The 23255-nt window shown below is 37.4% G+C and overlaps 1 protein-coding gene across 1 annotated transcript in view; it reads left to right on the top strand.

The window, feature by feature from the left end:
• Positions 1 to 23255, top strand: part of MARCHF10 (membrane associated ring-CH-type finger 10) — a 44058-nt gene that overhangs the window by 6835 nt on the left and 13968 nt on the right. The window contains 3 exon segments of the mRNA XM_032237988.1: positions 6702 to 6851; positions 8260 to 9640; positions 20212 to 20378. Coding sequence (XP_032093879.1) covers positions 6702 to 6851; positions 8260 to 9640; positions 20212 to 20378 — 1698 coding nt within the window.

Genomic DNA, 23255 nt, shown 5'->3' with positions numbered 1-23255 from the left:
AACTGGAAAAGTTATTGACTCGAGTATAAGCCTAGGGTGGGAAATGCAGCAGCTACCGGTAAATTTCAAAAATAAAAATAGATACCAATAATGTTTTTGAATATTTATTTCAAAGAAAAACAGTAAACTAGCTCTGGGACATCGTTACGTGGCTGCTTGCCATAACAAGGAGGAGGTGGGACATCGTTGCAGAGCGGCAGGAGGGGGAGGAAGGGGAATCGTAAGACAGCCCTGCATTACATTAGAACGTGAGGAGGGGGGATGGTGCGGTGCGCGCTGCGCAGCAAACTGACACAGAGGGAGGGGAAACTCACTGGGGCGCCGGGCCATTCACGAGCGTCACCCAGCGGCATGGCCCCGCCCCTTTTTCTCCTCCATTTCGGGCAAGTTTTTCACTGACTCAAGTATAAGCCGAGGCGGCTTTTTTCAGCCCAAAAAGTGGGCTGAAAAACTCGGCTTATACTTGAGTATATACAGTAAACCATAAATCCGTGGGGGGGGGGGGCACAATGAGAACTTTAATGGTTTCTCTCCTCTCCTTCTTGTCTCTCTATATTTTACACACTACCTGAAGTTGCTGGAAAGCAATGCCAGTTTGAGGTAGGTAGACAGTTCACCTGTTCCAAAAGTCCACTTATTCTCTGGAGGCCAGAACATTTTGTGCATTAGCCACACACTAAACAATTTCATGTGAAAAGCTTACTATGGAGTCCAATGGGCTTTATTGCAACATTTTTCCAGTATGTGGGTTAGGTAAGATCTACACTAAATAAAAATCATCAGCCAAAATTCATTTAAGAGTAGAAAGGCATTTACTGCTTTAGTCAGAATCTAAAATAAAAAGAATAAAACATACACCAAAAAAAGAAAAAAATATTGGAATCATGTACAAAATAGTGATAGCCATAATGGAAAACCTGTGGCATGTATGATGGAAGAGGCACACAGAGCCATCTCTCAGAGCATGCCAGCCATCACCCATTGGTCTTCTGGGTTCCAGCGTGCACATGCACACCAGCTAGCTGGTCTTTGCACATGTATGCATCAGAAACCTGAAGACCAAGTTACAGGTGCATGCGCACACTGGAAACTGGAAGCTCAGCTTCACAGAGCATTCATGCGGGAAACTGCTCTTCTGATTTCCAGCACTCCTGCACATGTGCGTACATACTCCCATTTCAGCACGCGGTGCCAAAAAGGTTCAGGACTGCAGTATAACAATACTGTGCACAAATTCTAAGCCTTTAAATTTCACCTTAATCCCATACCAATATGCATTTCATTTTATCCAAGTATGCACAACAACAGTTGTCATGTTCTTCTGTGTGTGCTTTTTTCCTTCTGTGTTTATGTATGGTTGTGTCTTTTTGCCTTAGTGAGCATTAATTGACAAATGTCATTTGCCAGATCTACAGGAGAAGATAGGGTGGAAATGTCCTCTCCCTGGATGGCTTCCAAAACCATTTCCCCTTGTTTTCTCTAGGGGTTCTTACCTAATTATAAAAAATAAAGTTCTTTGTTGAAAACAAGCACAACCACAGGCAACACTGATTCCAGCAAAAGGTGCTAACTAGTTGTGGCTAATGCAAAATGCCTTTTTAATATAGTTTCCTGACAGTGACAGTAAAATAAGATTATCTAGAAGTGAAATACAACTAGGCACATCTGTGCATATGCATACACAAACATACACACATTACATATGTAACTATAAGCGTTAAATAATAAATTAAAAATTAAAACTAACACAGTTCATAAATCACAGGGAATATGGAAGCACAAAATCGAACAGTCTAGGAGGATATATATGGATCCTTTGTGAGACAAAAGAAGCAACAAATAGAAGCCATGTTTTTTACTAGAAAATTTCTTCAGCATAGGATAGAAGATGAAACTTATCCAGGATTCCCTATAGAGAAAATATAAAGAAGCGTAAGACTTTGGCATTGGCATAGTATTTTTGTACTATTCTAGCAAAGTGGCAAAGGGCAATATATCCAACATGCTCAAAGATCTGATGAAATTTCAGAAATGTGATGGAGTGGAAGCTGACATACTCTTTTGAAAAAAATCCCATGAGCTGTAATGCTTTGAACCAGACTTAGGCTGATTTAAACATCAAAGTCACAGATAAGTAGAAGGTCTCTGGAGAGAATCCTAGGGAGTAGACTTTGTTAATAGATGTTTAGTTAGGCTGATTTAAAGTTGTCTGGTTTTTACACTGGATCCAAACCCATTGGAAAAAATATTAACTTTAGCTGTAAGTTAAAGAAACATACCAACTTCTGGAATCCACAGAGAGCCAGCTTATCTCTAAATATAAAAAAGTATTTTTAATATATTTCATAACTGCAAGAATAAATCTAATAAAATTAAACAAGAACTTCAAGGGTTTTACCATTGTAAAGGACACTTGGGCATGATAAAAAAGCTAAGAAAAGACCTTGGTGATAAAAATTGGCTGTAGGGATGAAGTATGTTAGGGAGAATCTCAGAATAGCTATTATGGATGGTTGCACACTCATCCAGATTTGTAGAATGGATGTGGCATCTTTTGAGTCCATCTAAGATAGGCAGATGTTGTTATTAATTGGTATTAAAGGTAGTAATAATGGCTGTCATCATCCAGTTAGAAGCAAAATACAGCTTTGGGGAGAGGAGTCAGCTGGAGTTGTGGGCTGTCAGGACTCAGGAGAGACCCCAGAATCAACATACCCAGCTCCAGTTGATGAGTGCTACATGCAAAGGCCAGCTGGACAGTGGGTAACCGCATGGGGCAGGTGAGGCTGAAACAGGAGCTGATACTGAAGTTCTGCCTGAGCCCCAGAGACTGACACACCTGGAAGAGAGACTCCCCTCAAGAACCGTGACACATAACAGGACAACAGCATCGCCCTCCTCCCTTACATCAAAGGCACCACAGATAAAATCAGCAAAATTTTCCACAAGCACAATATCAAGACAGCCTTCAGCATTGACCAAAAAATAGCCAACATCTTAAGAAACCCCAAAGACAAGATCCAGCTAGAAAACCAAGAAGTCTACAAAATACCATGCAAAATCTGCCCTGCCACACACATTGGACAAACTAATAGGAGAATAAATGCACACATCACAGAACACAAGAACGCAGTCAGAAAAAAAGAAAAAAACTTCCTCCCTTTTCCAGCACCTTAAAGCAACAGGACATGAAATTGATTTCGAAGGAACCAAATTAATCTACAAAACAGAACACTTTAACAAGAGAATAATTATGGAAGCCATCAAAATAGAGAAACACTCCCACAACATGAATAAACATGACAATACCTCCTGCCTACCAGACATCTGGAAACCAGCCCTAGTCAACAAACGAACTCAACCCATCACCCAGGTCATTACAACACAAAAGAACAATGGACACACAGCCAGCATCTCAACCACACAGGATGTTACGAAAAAGCCGGCCAATCTACAAACATCAACTCCATCTACCAATCAAGATGCAACTACACAGCCAATCAACTCACTTACAGCAACAAAGCCAGCACTCCACACACACACACCAAGATTTATAGAGAGATGGCAGCTCCGACCACGCTTTACTCGCACAAGCACGAAGCCGAAAACACCAGCCTGAAGATGGTGAATGGGACCTCGCCAAAACTTTGCCAAGACAATATCAATCTTACATGAGAAAACACCTGTTTGTGTGTGCATGTGTGTTTTGAACAAATCCAGAAAATTGTTTATTTGATGATTTTTATTAAGTTTTGTTACTAGAAGCATAACAGATGTAATATTTGCTTAATATAATAATAATAACAACAACAACAACAACAACAATCCACTGAAGCTTGATGTAGTTGTGTGGATTATGTGCTCTGAGGAAGATGAGAACTATGCCAGAGATTCAACCATACAGGACAGGTCTTATCAGAGGAGTCAGATAATGTCTCTCCCATAAAAAATATGGTGAAACATAAATTTCAGAAAGCCATACTGACCCAAGTCACCCAAGTTAACAAGGTCCACATTAGATGTTGGAGTTTCTGGATATCTGGTGAAAAATGGGGTACACATGGCTCGTATGGCGCCTGCGCGACGCTCCACGGAGCAGCTAGAGCATCGCAGAGGCTTGCAGAAACATCATTTGATGTTGACCACATGCATGCGCACATGCTGCACGCATGCAGGTGGGTAACTCCAGGGCTGTTCCAACCGTACCAGTTGGAACGGAATCCGGAACCCACCACTGCCCCAGACTTAACAATTGTCAATAAGAAAGACAAAAACATCTGGCAGTGCCTGGAGACAGCAGAATAGAAGAGAAAAAACTGGAGAAGATAACAAAATACAAAAACATACAAATAGAAATAGAATGACTGTATCAAAGGTGAGCAAGGATAGTACCAATAGAAATAGGCACTTTGGGTGCAATCCCAAAACAACTGGAGCGCCACTTGAACACAATTGGCACTGAAAAATTCACCATCAGTCAATTGCAAAAGACAGCTTTACTAGAAACAGCTTCCATCTTGCAACAATATATGTAACACCATCAAATATCAGGTCCTTGGTAAGGACTCGATAGGTAGACAAAAATACAAAACCCAGTCTAACATCTGGATTACTGTGCAAACAACCACAACAGTAATAAATATAAATATAAAATCAGAGCTGATGGAAAAACAATAAGTTTCATTCTGCAGGGACTATTCAGAAATACCTCAAACTCAGAAGGACAATAAAATTAGGTGAAATAAGCCATTCAGAAGATGCTGAACAGCCAAAAACTAGAAAAATGTATCTCTCAGAGGCCCTAGTCGACATGACAAAATAGAAGGCTGTTCTGAAAAACTTTATAGCATAGTAATCAATTTTGACTCTAAGGTGACAGGAATTTTGTAAAGCACAGTCAACAGCAATAGCAACAGCAACAGCATTTAGACATATATCAGTTTACAATATAAGCATTATTTGCATATTATCCTCAACAATCTGGGTCTTCATTTTACTGACCTTGAAAGGATGGAAGGCTTGGTCAACCTTGAGCCTTGTGAGGATCAAACTATAGGCTGTGGGCAATTTGCCTACAATATTGCAGTTTAACCACTGCACCATCAGGGCTTCTTAAATCCCTAACTACTCCCATTTTAGGAAGAAGCTGTGGATTCTTCAGGGAGATTGGAAGCAACATTTGTAAGAAGATGTGGGTCAAGTTGACAAGGAGAGGAATTTCTTCAACTTTTTTTTAAGATTAAGAGGAAAATAAAAACCTTTAAGAATTTCTGGGGAAAAGTACAGAGGAAGCAAGCAGAAGTCTGTTGTTTTAGTGATAACTGATAAGCAAAGAATTCTACCCAGAAAATTATGGGAGATTGTTATTTTCTTTCACATGTTTGTATTTAATATTTTGCCTCTTGAATTTGTTTTCTCTGCACTAGATTAGTAAAGTTGTATTTTTATGCACCTTGAATTTTCTTTGCAGTAGAGTTTGGATTCTGCCAGAATGGTCTGCCACCTTAATGTTTTCCTATGCCGTTTTTCTCTTTGAGATTTTTTTGTGATTTTAACAACTCTCTATTTTATTTCTAATGTAGTCGACTCTTGCAAGTTACAATTTAATATTAAAAACACTTTTTCTAGTTTTTCCATTTTTCATAATTTAATTTTATTGATTTTATTTTATGGATTGGTCTATCTCCCAAAAAGTGGTGGGGGCAGAAGGAGCTAGCGATATGCCTCAGTGTTTCAAGACTAGAAGGTGGTGCTATACAATTTATTTCATTTTTTAAAATTTTAATATGCCAGAAAAGTTACATTAGTTATTGATTTAAGGAACAAATGTCAGCTGTGATTTTTCTCTGGAAGATAGCAGAAATTTATCAAGCTAGTACATCAAAGTAGGAAGTAGAGCTATGTTGAGAAACTCAGAAGGCTTCTGGGAGGAGAGATTTGAAATCCCCAACCTTTCACTCTATAGCTAAGCTGCTACAGGAATCTAGTAGGTTCAGAAGAATGTCTCTGTAGAACTGAATCCATGGGGATTTATTTTGGAGAGTGTATTTCTTCTAATATTAATTACATTCAGAGGTATTTCATATAGAATAAATTGTGATTATCCAGTCTTGATTAAACTAAACTAAACCTTGTGGTTGAATACTTTATCTGCACATCTGCTAACAAGAAAGCCAGAGATTTAAAATCAGCATTTTTTAAAGTTGAATGTAACTCCATCTAAGGCAAGATGACTCTTTGATTACCAGTATTTTTTTAAAAAAATAAGAAAATAACTCCGTGTTTGAATTTGAAATCATCCAAGAGTATACCCAGTATTACTAAAAATTTGGGATTCCTGATGCAACTAATTCTTCACTCAAAAGATCTTTTAATTGAACATACTGTGATTCATCTGTTTGCACAATCCAAATTCTTCTTACAAATGTAAATGTCATAAAACGCTGATTAATAACAAGATGATCTAAATAATTTTTGTCTATGAACTCCAAATATTTCTCAGGGGAAAAAGATCAAACTCATTCTTCTTTCCCGATGTTTTCCAAATGCATCTTTCATTCTTTCTTATTAGAATCTCTTTAGCCTTCTACATTTATTATTCCAATACAGGAGATTATATGTTTCTAAATTACTTTGATTTAAGATTGTCCCTATCTTAATCTTTCTAAAACAAGTGAATTAATAAACCAATGTTTTAATAGGTTTCCCAAAGCCAATTTTATCAAGAAGACAACAAATGAGCCAGAGAAATGTGCTGGAAAATCCAGACTCTGAAACTTTTAGAAAAGCAGAAGGAAAAGGAAGGAAAACGCCACTACTCCAGGGAATAGCAAAGATTGCTAGAGGATCTGGTAAATTCTTTTGCAAGTTGTGCTAATTTTATCCTTTTTATATATGTATGGAATTTTTCTTTAGATAGATTTCTTGCTTATTTTAGCAGACAGAGAATGCATAGAATATTGTCAGGTTAATTGTAACTAAAGGACAAAACATGAGCAAAGTTGATTAAAGTTAAAAGTTACTTTAAGCTTCTAAATAAGGCAGGTCCATGTATTAAAGTCCCAGTATGCAAGGACATAAAAATAAAGAGAAAAGCAGTAGTGTGTAATTATGTATCATAGTCTATGATTTTTCATATTTCTCTGGCATTTCCTGTAGCACTAATATAGCAAACTGTGTTGCTTTGGTGATTTGAGACAGAACTGTGGTAGTTATTTCTTTATTTTGGTCAGTAACCAATGTATCATTTGGCAGAATTACAAATATATAATTTTACATGCAATCCTCAATTGCTGTCATATTTAGAAAAATATAAATACTTCATCAAATAATATGACCATTTTTCCTATACATTAAAATTAATTAAATGCAAAAAGTTTTCTTAATATAGAAAACTAACCAGTTTTTAAATGGACTATCTCAGAGATGGGGTGAAACTCTTCTTTCTCACTTGACTGAACCCACCCATCCCCACCCCCAATTAAACAGTTTATCTCAGACATGAAAAAAGTTTAGATGGAAAACTGGGACTCAGGAAGAGAAAAAATAGTGGCGTTTTTTAAAAGCAGCAACATTCTGTATGCAAAACAAAATATCTACTGTGATGTTTGGAGTGTAGAACAGGCTGGGGGTTAGAGTACTGGATGGAAAGAAGCATTTCTTTATTTTAAAACTGCTTGTTCTGTCTGTATATGTATTTGTCATATAAATGTATCTGTTTTATTCTTATATATGTAAATTCAACTTTACACATGTGTGTGTGTATGCGCGCGCTCAAGTTATAGAGTAAGAAACATAATATGAAAATATATATTTTCAAAAGATCCATGCACATAAGAAAAGCAATTGGCCATTCCTGGAACAGAAAAATGTAGGCCCCAGCATATGGCAACCCATTTTTTGCACCGAATACCTTCAATATCTTTTGTTAAAGCAAAAGTCTGGCTGCATTTTCTTAAACCAGCTTAAAATTAAGCCAGCATTAGCATGAGATAAATAAGTGCAGATAGGCCTATTCTGTCATCTGCATTTGTCAAAATATCTCAAACATGTAACAACAATTTAAAGAATTTTACTATAAATAATTTGTGGATCCAAAAATTTAACATTTATTTATTTATTCATCAATTTATAAAGCCTGTGTTTCTATTATATAGAAAAAGAATGCTTTTTCCATCATTGTTGAATCATTATATTTAATATTCAGGAAATTGGCTATAGACAAATAAATTATAAAAGCTAATTTTCTCTTCAATACAGAAAAACAAAATATCACAGGGCAAAAAAATGGTCCTATTGAGAAGACAAAGAAAAAACCCCAAGAAAAAAAGAACATATTCCAGTCCTCTAAATTAAACATAAATAGTAAACACCTAGACCATGATCTTAAGAAAGGAAATATTCTTACAGTAGGACAGCAGCCCTTAGCTAATTCAGTGGATTCTTCTATACAGACTGCTAATAATTCTTCTTTATCAAATGAATCAAGTAATTCAAATCTTCCACCCATTAGAAATATCCTTTTGAAATCCAAAGAAGATGATTTTTACACAGCACTAGGCTCAAATGTAGAAGCATCTGTTGGAATAAATGAAGACACCAAAAACGATAACTTAGAACAAGAACTTCTTTCAGTTGATCTTAACAAACCTCCTCTTCTTGATCAAAGTAGAGGTAGTACAATATCTTTAACACAAGTGGAACAACATAATTGTGAAACTGGAGTTGGGAGTGATGGAAGTAGAGCTGAATTTTCCCATAGATTTTTACGACAACATGATGTAATAGTGGACTCAGCTATTGAACCACATTCATTAGGACAAAGAAAAGTAAGAGATCAAAAAAAATCTTATTCTCTTGAAGAAAATCTTTTGGAAGAGGCTCATAAAAATGAAAGTGAACATTTGGAATTTAATACAAAAATCCCACAAGCAGGAAGTACAGCAGCTGTTGAGGCTCCTGGTAATTTAAATCCTACTGAAGACTGGCAAGGGAGCAATGCGTATGGCAGAGAAAGACAGAGTTTTGAGAGCAATCAAAGATGTTATGCTGGTTTTATTTCTGCTAGATCAACAGTGCAAAGACCTTCTATGCATTCTACACTTAATATCCCAAGTACCTTAATACAAACTGCAAACAGAAGTGACATGGCAGGCAGTGTGGATGTTGCAACGGGTCCTGTGCAAATCACAGAACTGAATGGAAATCCAAGGCTAACTGCTCGCAGACAACTATCTCCCATAAGAATCAGGGATTCCTTTTCAGGTGCTGAAAGTTGCCAATCTTCGTCATCCACAGTCAGCCACTTTGATGATAGCAATCTGCTTGAGGACAGTATAAGCAATGGTCTAAGTAGCATATCTCCAAGCATTGCTTCTCATGATGAAGATAACTTTCTGAATTCCCACAGTTCCTCATCATCCACAGATTCTTCTCCTCCATCTCTTTTTCGGACAAACTTCACAGCACATCTTCACATGACTGGTCCTTTACCTGATCAAGTTCCAATTTTCCTGACAGTATCTGATTTGCGAAATCAAAGCAACTATATAAGCAATAGTACTTCTTGTAATTCAATAAATACCAAAGAGATTAATAAAGCTGAAACAGACCCTGAGAAGCTAAAAAAGTTGCAAGAGAGGTGAGTAAAAGCTAGTGGGTGGAGGAACATTGATACTTATATATTTTGTTTAGTGTAAACTAAAATATAAAGAGTAATCCATTACCTTTGATCTAGAACTATTTTAAGCTATTTCATGCTACCATCATTTTTCAGTTCCAGAGTTTAAACTATAACCTCTAATGTGGAGAAATAGGATATTCTGCATAACTGATCAGATTTGGTGAAACATTTCTAAAGATTCATATATAATAAACTATATTTTCCAAACCTTGATGCAATGAACTTTGCATACAACAAAATATTGTTTTGTAATATACAACATAGAGTAGGAGTATTATTACACAAATGATACAATGATTCAAATGGTGTAATATGCAATATTTGAATAATCATTCTGGCATCATTCAATTTATTGGAGTTTGGGAAATAATGGATACTCTTCCTTCACCTCCTTTAGGTTTTTTTGTACAGAGATCTTAAAATGTGTAATCCATAGAATGTTTTTATTTACAGGAACATTTATTGATTGTGTTAACAGGTTGTTTTCAGCTCTTCTACATGGGTAGATTTTCTCCATGATGATCCATCTCTAATCTGATGTTTCACATCTTCTGACAAAGCACTCATCACCATTGTAACAAGGTACAATGGTGATGAGAGCATTGCAACGGAATCCATCCTTCTAGCTACTGGTTGTCTTATTTTGTTCTAACTTACTCCAGTGTTCTCGAGAGAGTTAGGCTATTGCATAATATATTCAAAATAGGATAAACTGAGCCTGGGCATTTGTGCCTCAAGTGAGAACTGAATTAATACATTTTATGATTCATTTAATTGCTGTCTTGACTGCCCATGGTGTTCGCAGGAGAATTCAACACCGAAGTCCAAAGACATCAATACTCTTTGTATCCTGTTTCTTCAGAGTTCAACTATTGCTTCTATAGGTGCCACGGTGAATACTATGGCTTGCATAATTCTGATCTTTATAGTTTTAGACAGCAGAGTTTTTAAATAACATTTCCAAGTATCTACCATTTTTTTATTGCTTGTACTTGACTGTTTGATGGAATATGCAGCTAAAGAAGGAGTGTGTGTGAGTGGGGGAAACTCTTGGCAGTAGCACTGTGGCTTCTGAGGAAGAAGGCAGCATATTCTAGAGAGGGGGCAAAGATAAGAGACCATGCAATCTTGAATTGAGTGTATGAAGGAGGCAAATGTTCAGGATAACCACACACTTTCTGTCTTTTGACTTCAAAGCAGTTCCTGATGATCTGCTTGGAAATTATCAGTTAAATGCTCAAGATAATATTGTGGAAAATGACCGGCTTTCTTCTTCTTCTTTGTTAGCTTAACTTGAAACTTCACATGAACAGTTCACGATTTCCACAGTCAGCATACTATAATTGAACTTCTCCATCACCTTTATGTTTTTTCATTAGGTCATATGCATGTATAGATGTATTATTTTGATTGTTTGAAGATAGTGTTAGCTATGAAAAAATAGTTGGCATGGCAAAAATTGGTTTTGGTTTTCTATGCCATACTATTGAACTACATTTTTCTCTTCCATGTTTCCAACTTTGGCATTCCAGTCTCTAATCATAAGCAGCACCACTTGCTTGCATAGTCTATTGATTTCAAACTGAACACCATAAAACTAAGGTGACCAGATTTTCAGATTGGTAAAGAGGGACACCTTTGACTGGGGGTGGGGGCTTGATTAAAAATTTTATACGGAACAACAAAAATTTTCATACAACGCAAAAATAGTATTGTAATATTTTTTTATTTCAACATAACTACAATTTACAAATATAAATTGTAACTGTTGCCAAACTTCAAAATTTTGATCACGTGACCATGAGGATTCTGCAACAGTTGCTAAATGTGAAAATGGTCGCTAAGTGTGAAAAATGGTCATTAGTCACTTTTTTCAATGCCATTGTAACTTTGGTCACTATACCACCTTTCTTGCCACAGTTCTTAAGTGAATGACTGCAGCTGGTATTTTGTATTTTGGATAGAATCTTTATTCACTTAAGAACTGTGGCAAGAAAGGTGGTATAGTGACCAAAGTTATGGCATTGAAAAAAATGACTGATGACCATTTTTCACACTTAGCAACCATTTTCACACTTAGCGACCATTGCAGCATCCTCATGGTCACGCAATCAAAATTTTGATGTTTGGCAACAGATTCGTATTTATGATGGTTTCAGTGTCCTGGGGTCATATAATCACGTTTTGACAAAGTCAAATGGGGAAACCAGATTCACTTATGTTACTAACTTATCAGCTGCAGTTATTCACTTAAGAACTGTGGCAAGAAAGGTGGTATAGTGACCAAAGTTACAATGGCATTGAAAAAATTGACTGATGACCATTTTTCACACTTAGCGACCATTTTCACATTTAGCAACCATTGCAGAATCCTCATGGTCACGTGATCAAAATTTTGATGTTTGGCAACAGTTACAATTTATATTTGTAAATTGTAGTTATGTTGAAATAAAAAAATATTACAATACTATTTTTGCGTTGTATGAAAATTTTTGTTGCTCCATATAAATTTTTTAATCAAGCCCCCACCGCCGGTCAAAGGTGTCCCTCTTTACTGAAAATCTGGTCACCTTAGTGATGGAGCACCTACAACCACTGGTGGCAAGCTGTTCCCCTGGTTGTCCTCACTGTTAGGAAGGTTAGAACTAACCTCCTTAGTTCTAGGTTACTTCTCTCCTTGATTCATTGCTTCTTTTAAATTTTTTATTTATTTATTAAGAAAATTGATATGGCCGCCCAACTCACTCATGATGACTCTGGGCAATTTACTGAAGTAAAACTCCATTACAAAACCCAATAAACTTTCAACCTCCTGGTGATGTTGAGGCTCAGTGCAGAGAAGAGCGACAAAGAAGATTAGGAAAAATAGGAGGCTAAAACATATAAAGAAATGTTGCTGGAACTGGGTTGTTTTTAGTTGCAAAGTCGTGTCCGACCCATTGCAACCCCATGGACCACGTTCCTCCAGGCTTTCCTGTCCTCTACCATCCAGTCCATTGAAGCTCACGCCAACTGCTTCAGTGACTCCCTCCAGCCACCTCCTTCTCTGCCATCCCCTTCTTCTTCTTTTGTCCTCCATCATTCCCAGCATGAGGTTCTTCTCCAGGGAGTCCTTCCTTCTCATTAGGTGGCCAAAGTCTTTGAGTTTCCTCTTTAGGATCCGGCCTTCTAAAGAGCAGTCAGGGTTGATCTCCTCTAGGACTGGCCAGTTGGATAGCCTTGCAGTCCAAGGGACTCAATGCAGGAGTCTCCTCCAGCACCAGAGTTCAAGGGCCTCCATTCTTTGGTACTCAGCTTTCCTTCTGGTCCAACCTTCACAGCCATCCATTGCAAATGGGAAAACCACAGCCTTGACTAGATGCACTTTTGTTGGCAGGGTGATGTCTCTGCTTTTTAGGATGCTGTCTAGATTTGCCATAGCTTTCCTTCCCAGGAGCAAGCGTCTTTTAATTCCTTGGAATTGGGTATGTCTAGTTTAATGAAAAGAAGGACCGAGATATTGTATTGTGGTTGCTGCAATTAATATACTTAATAACTCTATTTTTATTCTTTATTTTTTAATAATATTTTTCATAACAGTTGCTCCTGTTTTTGTAATTACTGTTTTATATTATTATTTTAGTGGATAGTTGTACACCCCTGAGAGTCATTTCTATTGAGATGTACACATTTGAACAATAAATGTATTTATTTTCATATTTAAGGAAAGGCATCATCTATAAACTAAGCAAAGGTGTAGCTTCCAAGATGTGCCCTTGGGATCTTGAAGTTGGTGGGAATCTACTCAGAGATTAATTGAGGAAAACCTAATAACAGGGAGTTCTTAACTTAAATCCACACAGAATAATACTATTTTAAAAAATCCTATGCACAATAAATAAAATATTATTTTAAAATACATTAAAAAATAAAAGAAAAAAACCCAGTTCACTTACCAGCAGGCAGACATTCCAAGTCAATCCAGAATGATATAGATGTTAATACAAAGAACTGAGCAAATTAAAATGGTTAAATAGTCTCAGGGAAATATTTTTCAAAGAAAAATGAGGAGCCACCATTTTTTCCCACATGAGCCGACCTCCAACCTCCGTGCCCCTCCCATCCGGGAAATCCAGGAAGGAACAGTTGCTACTCTAGCCAAACTATTTCCTGGAGCTCTATGGTACTGGGTCATCTTTTCTTATAAAAGTGAGTAAAAGGAGCGGGGGGGGTCCATTTTGTTGCTTTAACATTTTAATATCTTCAATGAAAGTACTGAGACAGAGAGAGAGGTTAGATAGACAGAGTGTCTTTTATCTTGCCCCAGTTAGGATTTCTTAAGCAAATCCACTGGGCTTTCAACATGAAGCCAGAAAATCAGGACTTTTTAAAAATGCCCCGGGACACGGGACAAATTGTTATAAAGCGTGACTGTCCTTCTGAAATCGGGATGTCTGGTCACCTTAATAAAACTAATCAAACTCTTCTTTTTCTGCATTGATGGTTGGAGCATAAACTTGAATGACTGAAGGGTTGGTCACAATGGCTAATCAACATTATTCTGCCATTGATTGCATTGTAATAAAGTACTGCTCTTCCTATACCTTTTCTAATTATAAAAGAAACACTTTTTTGTTTTTCATGTCCTGTAACCTAAATGAAAAAGTCCAATCCCAATCTATCTCGATTCACTACTGCCTAAGACGTCAATTTGTACTCATTCATCTTTCACCATGTTGAGTGCTTTTTAGAGTCCATGTTTCTGCTGTAGTTATCTTTGCAGGTACAGATTTTCTTTTTCTGAATGGAAAGTTGATGTCCCAAAGATTTAATCTAACCACATAATAAGCATCATTAGTACTCTGAAAGATCCTCAGCCGTTCCTGAGTAGCAGATTGAGTGCCATCCAATCTGAGGGACCCAGCATATATCATCAGGCATTTTATATATTCTATCCATATGGTTTTCTTTGTAAAAATACAAAAGTGATTTACTATTACCTTTTCTCACGTAGTATGAATTGATGCCTTTGCCAGTGTCACTAAAGTGACCATTTGCCTCTAGTACTTTTCCAGCTGAACCATGTGAATTTCATTAGAAATCATAACATCCGTTTTCAAAAACAAGATTGGGAAAAAAACAAATCATAAATAGGAAGCTCTTTAAAAACTATTCTCAACATACTATCTGTAAATAATGGGCAACTAATTATTCTAAAACAGAATGAACTTTTTAAACTAGCTTGATGATGAATGTAAATAACAAAATTTAAGAGCCACAATGGCACAACAGTTAGAATGCAGTACTGCAGGCTACTTCTGCTGACTGCCAGCTGCCTGCAATTTGGCAGTTCGAATTTCATCAGGCTCAAGGTTGACTCAGCCTTCCATCCTTCCGAAGTCGGTAAAATGAGAACCCAGATTGTTGGGGGCAATATGCCTTTGCCTGCCGTATTTGTATTCATTTCTTTTGTTTATATCCATGTTTATATTTAGAACTGTTATCTTGTATATGTTTGACAAACTAATAAATACAAATACAAATACAAATATACTGACTCTATAAACCGCTTTGAGAGGGCTATAAAACATTGTAAAGCGGTACGTAAGTCAAAGTGCTATTTCTATTGCTTTAAGTAATTCTGGAATTTGGCAAGCATTTTTTGTTCTGTATTATAATAAAATTTAATTTTAATGTCCTTCATATTTAAAATCCCTTTGTAGTCCGCAATAATTTTTTATCATTGACAAGGGGTTGTCAAATTTTTGTCTGTTACACCAAAAGTGATCATGCAGTCATGCTGCTTTTGAAGTTAATGCCAGAATGCGTAAATGTTAATATTTGTCAATACCAAATTCTAAAGTAGTGTGGAAGAATTTGAATTTCAGAAGCTCTTTTTCAAGCAGAATGGCAAAGTAGGAGCAGGGACAAGATAAGAACTTTAGCTGACTAACCTGAGTTTTTTGGTGGGTTGGCGGGTTGGCTGGCTTGCTTTTAGTTTCTCTGTCAGTTCTCAAGCCACGCCAATCCCATTTTATTAATGGGATTATACGTGGCACCATTATTCTTTTTCCATTTCTCGATTATCACAGATGAACAAAATTGTAGATATTTTAAAAGGAATTTAGACTATCTATATGGGTAATATTCCTGACTGTCTCCTTCCATAGTCATAGATGGATGCATTGAATACCAGTTACTAGGAAGCAATAATGAAAACTATTACATTTTGATCATATTAATAAAGTTTTTATTATATTATTCTTATGATCTGAAATAGATTGGCTGTTATGGGAAAAGTGCTCTCTTAAATAAGGAACCAAAACATTTGGAGAAAGTTGCAACAAAATATTCTTGATTGGCATGCCCAGGTACAGTCCTCACTGGACTCCAAAGCCCACAAGATTATATATTTTCTGAAAAGGATGCATAGGACTTAAAAAGCAATATAAATTATAACATGACCTTTACAGAAGCAATATAAAGTCTAATATATGGAGTAAAAATTTAAAAATAAATAGTATCTGCTATTGTGTCCATATAGTCTTTCCCTTCACAACTTGTTTTTTGTTATCTATCTCCTACCCCTCCAGGATCCTCAGGCAGTTTAGTTTTCCTGCTCTAATATGCACTTCAAGCTCATGTGTGTAAGGTAGAATGTTATTTGTCCCCCACATGGACCTTTCATTTAATGTAGCAAGGTTCTTCTTAAATTTCTTATGAACATGCAATTAAATCCAAATGACTGATATTTTCACAAAATATCTGGGTTCTTTTATGTAAGAAGCAAAACTAGAAGAAAGCCAAAGAAGTTTTATATTTTAAAAAAGGAGATAATTTTATAATTAGTTAAAAATAAACAACTAAATTCGAATTCCATATATTTTCCAAATAGCAAAAGTGTTAATAGAAACATTTATTTATGGAGCTTCATTCTGTCCAAATTTCATTAAGAAGAAAATCATTATAAAGAAATTTATATATTTAGATGTACAATAATACAATAGCAGAGTTGGAAGGGACCTTGGAAGTCTTCTAGTCCAACTCCCTGCCTAGGCAGGAAACCCTGTACCTGGGATGGCGAACCTATGGCAGATGTGCCACAAGAGGCACACAGAGCCATTTTTCAGGGCATGCGAGGCATTGCCCTGTCAGCTGGCTGGCCATGTGTGCACTGGCCAGCTGAGTTCAGCCTTTTTTAAAACCATTTTTCACCCTCCCCAGGCTCCAGAGGCTTTCTATGAGCCTGGGGAGGGAAAAAAGAGCCTCCCCCCCCCCAAAGCCTTCCGGAGGCTTCAGAAGACTCCCTGAAGCCTCCGAAGTGCAAAAAAACGGCCCTATAGCCAAGCCGGAAGTTTGGGAACATACTTCCAGTTTGTTTATAGGGTCCTTTTTAGTCCTCCAGAGGCTTCAGGGAAGCCTCCTGAAGGTCCCTGAAGCCTCCGGAGGGCCTCGGGGCTGTTTTTACCCTCCCCAGGGTCCTATAAAGCCTCTGGAGCCCGGGGAGAGTGAAAAAAGCATGCAAAAAAATGGGGGAGCACCTCTCATGTGTGCATGCGCACTGGGTGGTCACACATTGCATTATGGGTGCCGCATGCCCCCCCCCCTTATGGCACACGAGCCAAAAAATGTTCACCATCACTGCCCTATACCATTTCAGACAAATGGCTATCCAACATCTTCTTAAAGACTTCCAGGGTTGGGGCATTCACAACTTCTGGAGGCAAGCTGTTCCACTGATTAATTGTTCTAACTGTCAATACATCAATAATATGTAATCTTACTTTTAAAAAAGACAACCTGATTTATTAAAGAGTAGACTATGCTTCACGGACCTCTTTCTAAAGCAGGGATCACAACCTTTCACACCTCAGGAACCACTAAATTCATAATTTTAAATTCCACAGACCACTAATGTGATCTGCCTAATGACAAGCTGGGTGGGCGTGCCTAGGTGGCCATGTGACTGACCAACTTGATGTCACTCACTTCAAGGGGCGCCTCATCAGCCTCTACCCTCCTCCCCTCCCAGCCACACCTTGCCTGCCCTCTCAAGCTCCTTAGGGCCCTAGCAAGAAGCGGTTGTTGGAGCTAAGCAGCTACCATGAGAAACAGTTGGCAAAACAGCTGGCTCAGTTCAAATTGGATCTGACCAAGAAGGAGGCTCAGCAGAAGCACCTCATTGAGGACTACAAGCATAGGCTTTCCAAGCAGAGGGAAGACCTGCAGAAGTGCAAGGCTAGGTACTGGCGCCTGGAGACTCAGTGGGCTGAGATGGTTAGCTAGTTCCAGATCATGATGCAGTCCAGTGGTGGGTTGCAAATCCCGTTCCAACCGTACCGGTGGCCTCCTCATGCCTTCAAGCACCTCCGTGATGCTCCACGACACTCTGCGATGTTCCAGCTGCTCCGCAGAGCATCGCGCAAGCGCTTTATGTGCCTTTAAACACTGGTAAGGAGCTTGGGCAGGCAGGCAGACCCTCCGGAGCACTGTACCGGAATGGTATCTGGTGCTCCAGGCTGGCTCTGGTACGCCCATACCGGGGCATACCGCCTGCAACCCACCACTGATGCAGTCCCACTGGAACAAGGCCCTCCGACTCTTCACCACCAGCGGTGCTTCCCTCCAGGCTTTGCTCAAAGCCCCGCACCAGGAGGCTGAAGCAGACCCCAAGTTGGAATTATTCCCCCCCTCCAACCCACACAAAAAGATCCCAAAGGGAGAGACTCTCTGCAGAAACACAAACGTTCATTGCATGTATCCATCCCAGGGGGCATAGTTTGAGCACCCCTGATTTAGGGCAATATAAGAATGCAAATACTTTTTTTGCAGACCACCAAAATTTTCTCATGGACCACCAGTTAATGACAGTTGTTCTAAAGAGTTCTACTTTTTCTGGAAAGAACTTAGTGTACAATTAGTCTGAAGCAATTTCCATTAGCTGTACAACATATGCATTAACCTGTATTATGCCCATACCTTCATTTCTTTCTCTGAAGTGTTGCCCAAAGTCAGCAAATTTGAAAAAAATATATGATTTTTTTTGTTTGAAATGGAACTTTTTTCAGATATCATATTGAAAGGGGGGGGGGTTAAATTATTCTTTCCATGACGAAGAAATAAAGGAGAAAAAATTCTGCTGTTCTCTAGCAGGGCTTTAAATTCTTCAGAGGCTCCAATATTATAACTTTCTAAATTTAAGTAGAATTTGAATAAAAAAGTTGCTTTCTGAGAAATCCTTGGTGCTCTTTGAGTTTGATTGTTTTCTTGCAGATGTTTCATTATCCAAACTAGGTAACATCATCAGTGATAGTGCAGATATTAATGTCATTATCAGAGGGCACCAAGAATTCTTCATTTCAACCATGATCTACAAATATTTTCTTTTATTGATAAGTTAATTTCTAAATATAATTAAACAAAACTTACAGAATGCTAAATAACAGAGATGGAGTAAACCAACCCCTGGTCAAGCAACAGACCTTATACTGTTCCATACAAATGGCTGTCCAGTTGCTTCTTGAAAATCTCCATTGATGGAGCACTCATAACTTCTGGAGGCAAACTATTCCACTGATTAATTGTTCTCATTGACAGGAAATTTCTCCTTAAGTCCATTTCTCCTTGATAAGTTTCATATGTTGGTTTTTTTTGTTCTTTATTTGGAGAATAAAGTTGCTTTGAAGAATAATTTGATTCCTCCTCTTCTCTTTAACAATCATTTAAATATTGAAACTGCTATCATCTCATCCCTAATCCTTTTCTTCATTAGACTGTTCATCATATGTTTTAGCCTCCCTAATCATCTTTGTTGCTCTTCTCTGCATTCTTTCTAGAGTCTCAACATGATGAATGTATGTTTGCTGACTATTTTACCATATGTTTCTTTGTCAATGTTTGTTTTCCCCTCCCCTGATTTTGTGTGAGCCGCCCTGAGTCCCCTCAGGGAAAAGGGCGGCATACAAATATTAATAAAATCTCAAAAAAATCTCAAACATGTTTTTCGCATTGTGGTAACCAAAACTGGGCGCAGTATTCCAAGTGTAATCTTATCAGTGCAATATAAAGCAGTACTAGCCCCTCTGTTGATGAAGCTTAGGCCTGGCTGTTTTGGAAGCTGCAGCAAATTGCTGGCTCATATTTAAGTGGTTGTCCACTAAGACTCCTAGATCTGTCTCACAGCCACTGCTGTTAAGCCAGATACCCCCTATTCTATACTGTGCATTTGGTTTTGTAAGAATTAAGTTTGGTATTAAGTTTGGTATATCTGATCCTTTAGTTCTCTAGTTTTTGAGAAACAAAGTTGTCTGCTAATTTCATTGAAGCCTGAAAAAAGAGATATTATTCCTTTTGTAATTTTGTATTATAATTAAATTGAGTATATTTCGCATGTAAGAAAAAATTGAAAAGTAAGAAATTAATTACTTCTCCCCTCTGCTCCTTGATTTTGATAATTCTCAAACCTATTGTAGGTATGGATTTTTAAATGCCATTTGTCCAGATCTTTGGATTCAAATTTTGCAACATTGAAAAATTCCTTGTATTTCTAGTCTCCTGGCAGAAGACCCTGAAGAGGAGGGAGATCAGTGTAGGATATGCCAAATTGCAGGAGGATCTATAACCAATCCTTTGCTAGAACCTTGTGGATGTGGAGGAAGTCTTCGATTTGTCCATGAGGAATGTCTGAAGTCATGGCTAAAAGCTAAAATAAAATCAGGTATGATTACAGGTTCTTAAACAGGAAAATTTTGGTGAAGGGAAATACCATATTTTTTGGAGTATATGACGCCCCGGAGTATAAGACGCACCAAGGTTTTGAAGAGGCAAATTAAAAAAAAGTTTTTGCACTCTGCAAACCTTCCAAAAACAGCCTGGTTTTTTTTTTGCAAAAATGGGCCCATTTTTATTCCAAAAAAAAGGCATGAATAGCCTTTAGGGGGCTTGCAGAATGCTCCGGGGAGGGGGGAGTGAGTAAAAAACGGCCTGTTTTTCATAAAAAAAGGGGGGGGCATAGATAGCCTCTAGAAAGCTTATAGAGTTCTCCTGGGGGGGGGTGTAAAATTGGTAAAAACCAGCCCATTTTTTGCTCATTTCTGCCCTCCCCAGCCCCAGGAGCTCTCTGAAAGCTTCCTAAAGTCAATGCAAAGCCATTTCGGTGAAAGGAGCAGGATTTCAGGAGGCAAAAAATACTGCACCCAGATTTTCAGCCTCTTTTTTGTGGGAAAAAGGTGCATCTTATACTCCAAAAAATATGGTAGTTCACCTCTTTAACAGTGTCAACAAATCAAAAAAGTGACAGACTCCATGAATGGAAGCCTTACCGGTATGTCTGTTATTGAAACTGTCACTGATTTTTTTTGAACTGTCAGAATTGTTTGTTTGTAAATTTTGAGTTGTTGGTTTATTATTCCCACTTTAACAGATGAAAATAAATGAGTGAGATGGGAAATTTTTCATTTTTGATTTAGATGCATAATAATTCTGCACACTAATATTTTCCCAATAATTGTACACACAGAGATATTCTCCTACGAAAGTTCTCTTTTACTTTCTTAAATATCCAGGTGTGAGGTTTATTAACATTCTGGATTGATTGAAAGCACTGTAGTTATTCAATAATAAAATTAATCCTCCAAAATACAGCTTGACTAATAATTGTGCACACAGTGTATGCCTATGTATATGTATATATGTGTGGGTTATATGTGTATTAAAACTATAAAAAACTGAAGCAAGAATATGTGAGGTATGTATTAGACTTACACACATATTTAAAAAAAATCCACGTAAGCATTTTCAATATATTGTAACAATATATCATTATAATAATTCGTGGGCAATCTTAACTAGATACGGATTAGCTACAGATACTTTGATTTTATTTTTTATTGATTGGTTAGTCCAAACTTAGACTGCAGTTTAAGTTCAATGTACATGCTTAAGTAAGTCTGCTTAAAGCACTTCAATTAATTATTTTTGGTGCACACACTTTCCATTGTTGAGCTTAATGTGTTTTAATCATATCTATTGTATTTATTAGAAAGGAAGATACTCTGAATTTTAGACCACACTGTGATTTCTTACATCAATTTACAAATGCATGACCTTATAATGCATGATTTTACATAACCACACTTGATAAATAAATTATCTAAATTCACAGTAATCTATTTTTTTTAATATCTGCAGTTTTTGGCATCTGCAATCTATCTTCTATTCACCCAATTTCCCAGCACACTGCAATATTCTTATCATATGTTATTGTTCTCTTCCTTTATTTTATTTTTTTCACAGCAAAAATAAATAAGTGCACAGCCGAGAACTCTGCATCCATTCCTCCAATTTCCCAGAAATCCTAGAGATCTTCTTAGGAAGATGATCTTTCATTCTTAGGAATCAAGAGCAAGCTCACAATGCTCTGTTGTAAATATTTGGCCAAATTATTGTCCTTGAATTAAGCAAGTAAATAAGCTATGCTTACTGGCTTGTAGGGGCAGTGCTAGAACTTTATATGGCATTATGACATCAAAATGTCTTCTATGTAGCAAGGACATGTATGTGTGTGTGTATAAAGAAAAGAAACCCGAAATGGATGGATAGATGGCCCTTAAATAAGAAGGATATATGTTATAGAACAGTGTGGTTGGTTCCTACTGGTTCGGACCAGTTCGGTCAAACTGGTAGTGGTTTGATGGCCTGGGTCACTGGAACTGGCAGCAACCCAGGCCTGCCATGTCCTCGAACCGGTTTCCCGTGCGGCGCCATCAGCGCCACTATCTTATTTTTCAGTTCTGCGCATGTGCAAAACAATTTTAATTGCACATATTTAATTCCCCCCCCCCCATTTTTTAACATTTTGCATATGCGCAATCTATTTATGGTCAACTGCATACAGGTGTGGAGTGTGCCTCAGGTGCCCGTGCAAGCAAAACGAGCACACATGTGCAAAATTGCATGTGCACTGAAGCGGCAGTAATGCTGGCAGCAACCCACTCCTGTTATAGAAGAATATGTGTATATAAAAAAATAAAATCTATAATCCGTGGATAAGAGAATGGAAGTATTTCTCAAAGAAGCAGAAATGCCTAGTTTTTTAATAATATTTACTAATTTATTTATCCCTACTTTTTGGATATTTACTAATAATGTAATTCCTCTATATATTTCTTGTACTTCACAGATATATGAACATATTAAGGAAAGGTAGAAGCTTTCAGGTTTTTATAGAAGCTTATCCATTGTGGTGTCTGTGTGTCACAAATATGGACTTTACATATGCTCAGAATTATTACCAGAAACCTATATAGCTGAGATGATCTTTCGATAGGATTCTCACTTCCATTTTTGCATGACTAGATATATGCCTCTATTCCCTCCTTTTCTGTGTATGTGTTTTATTTTACTGCTGCAGTAGCTGCATTGTTCTGCACACATTTGAACAGTTATCTGGAATTCTTTTTATTGTTGGTCATTTTGTTTTTCTTCAGCAAATTTCTATCTTACTTATTTTTCATTTTGTTTTCTTGGAAAACTACTAGTAAAAAGAAAACTGAGGGTTGCAGGTACCGGTTTCAGACTTCTCATAGTAGGATAC

Source organism: Thamnophis elegans, chromosome Z (assembly GCF_009769535.1).
Source record: "Thamnophis elegans isolate rThaEle1 chromosome Z, rThaEle1.pri, whole genome shotgun sequence".
Classification (NCBI taxonomy): domain Eukaryota; kingdom Metazoa; phylum Chordata; class Lepidosauria; order Squamata; family Colubridae; genus Thamnophis; species Thamnophis elegans.
Note: the sequence above shows the minus strand (reverse complement) of the source record. Positions and strands in the feature narration are given on the sequence as shown.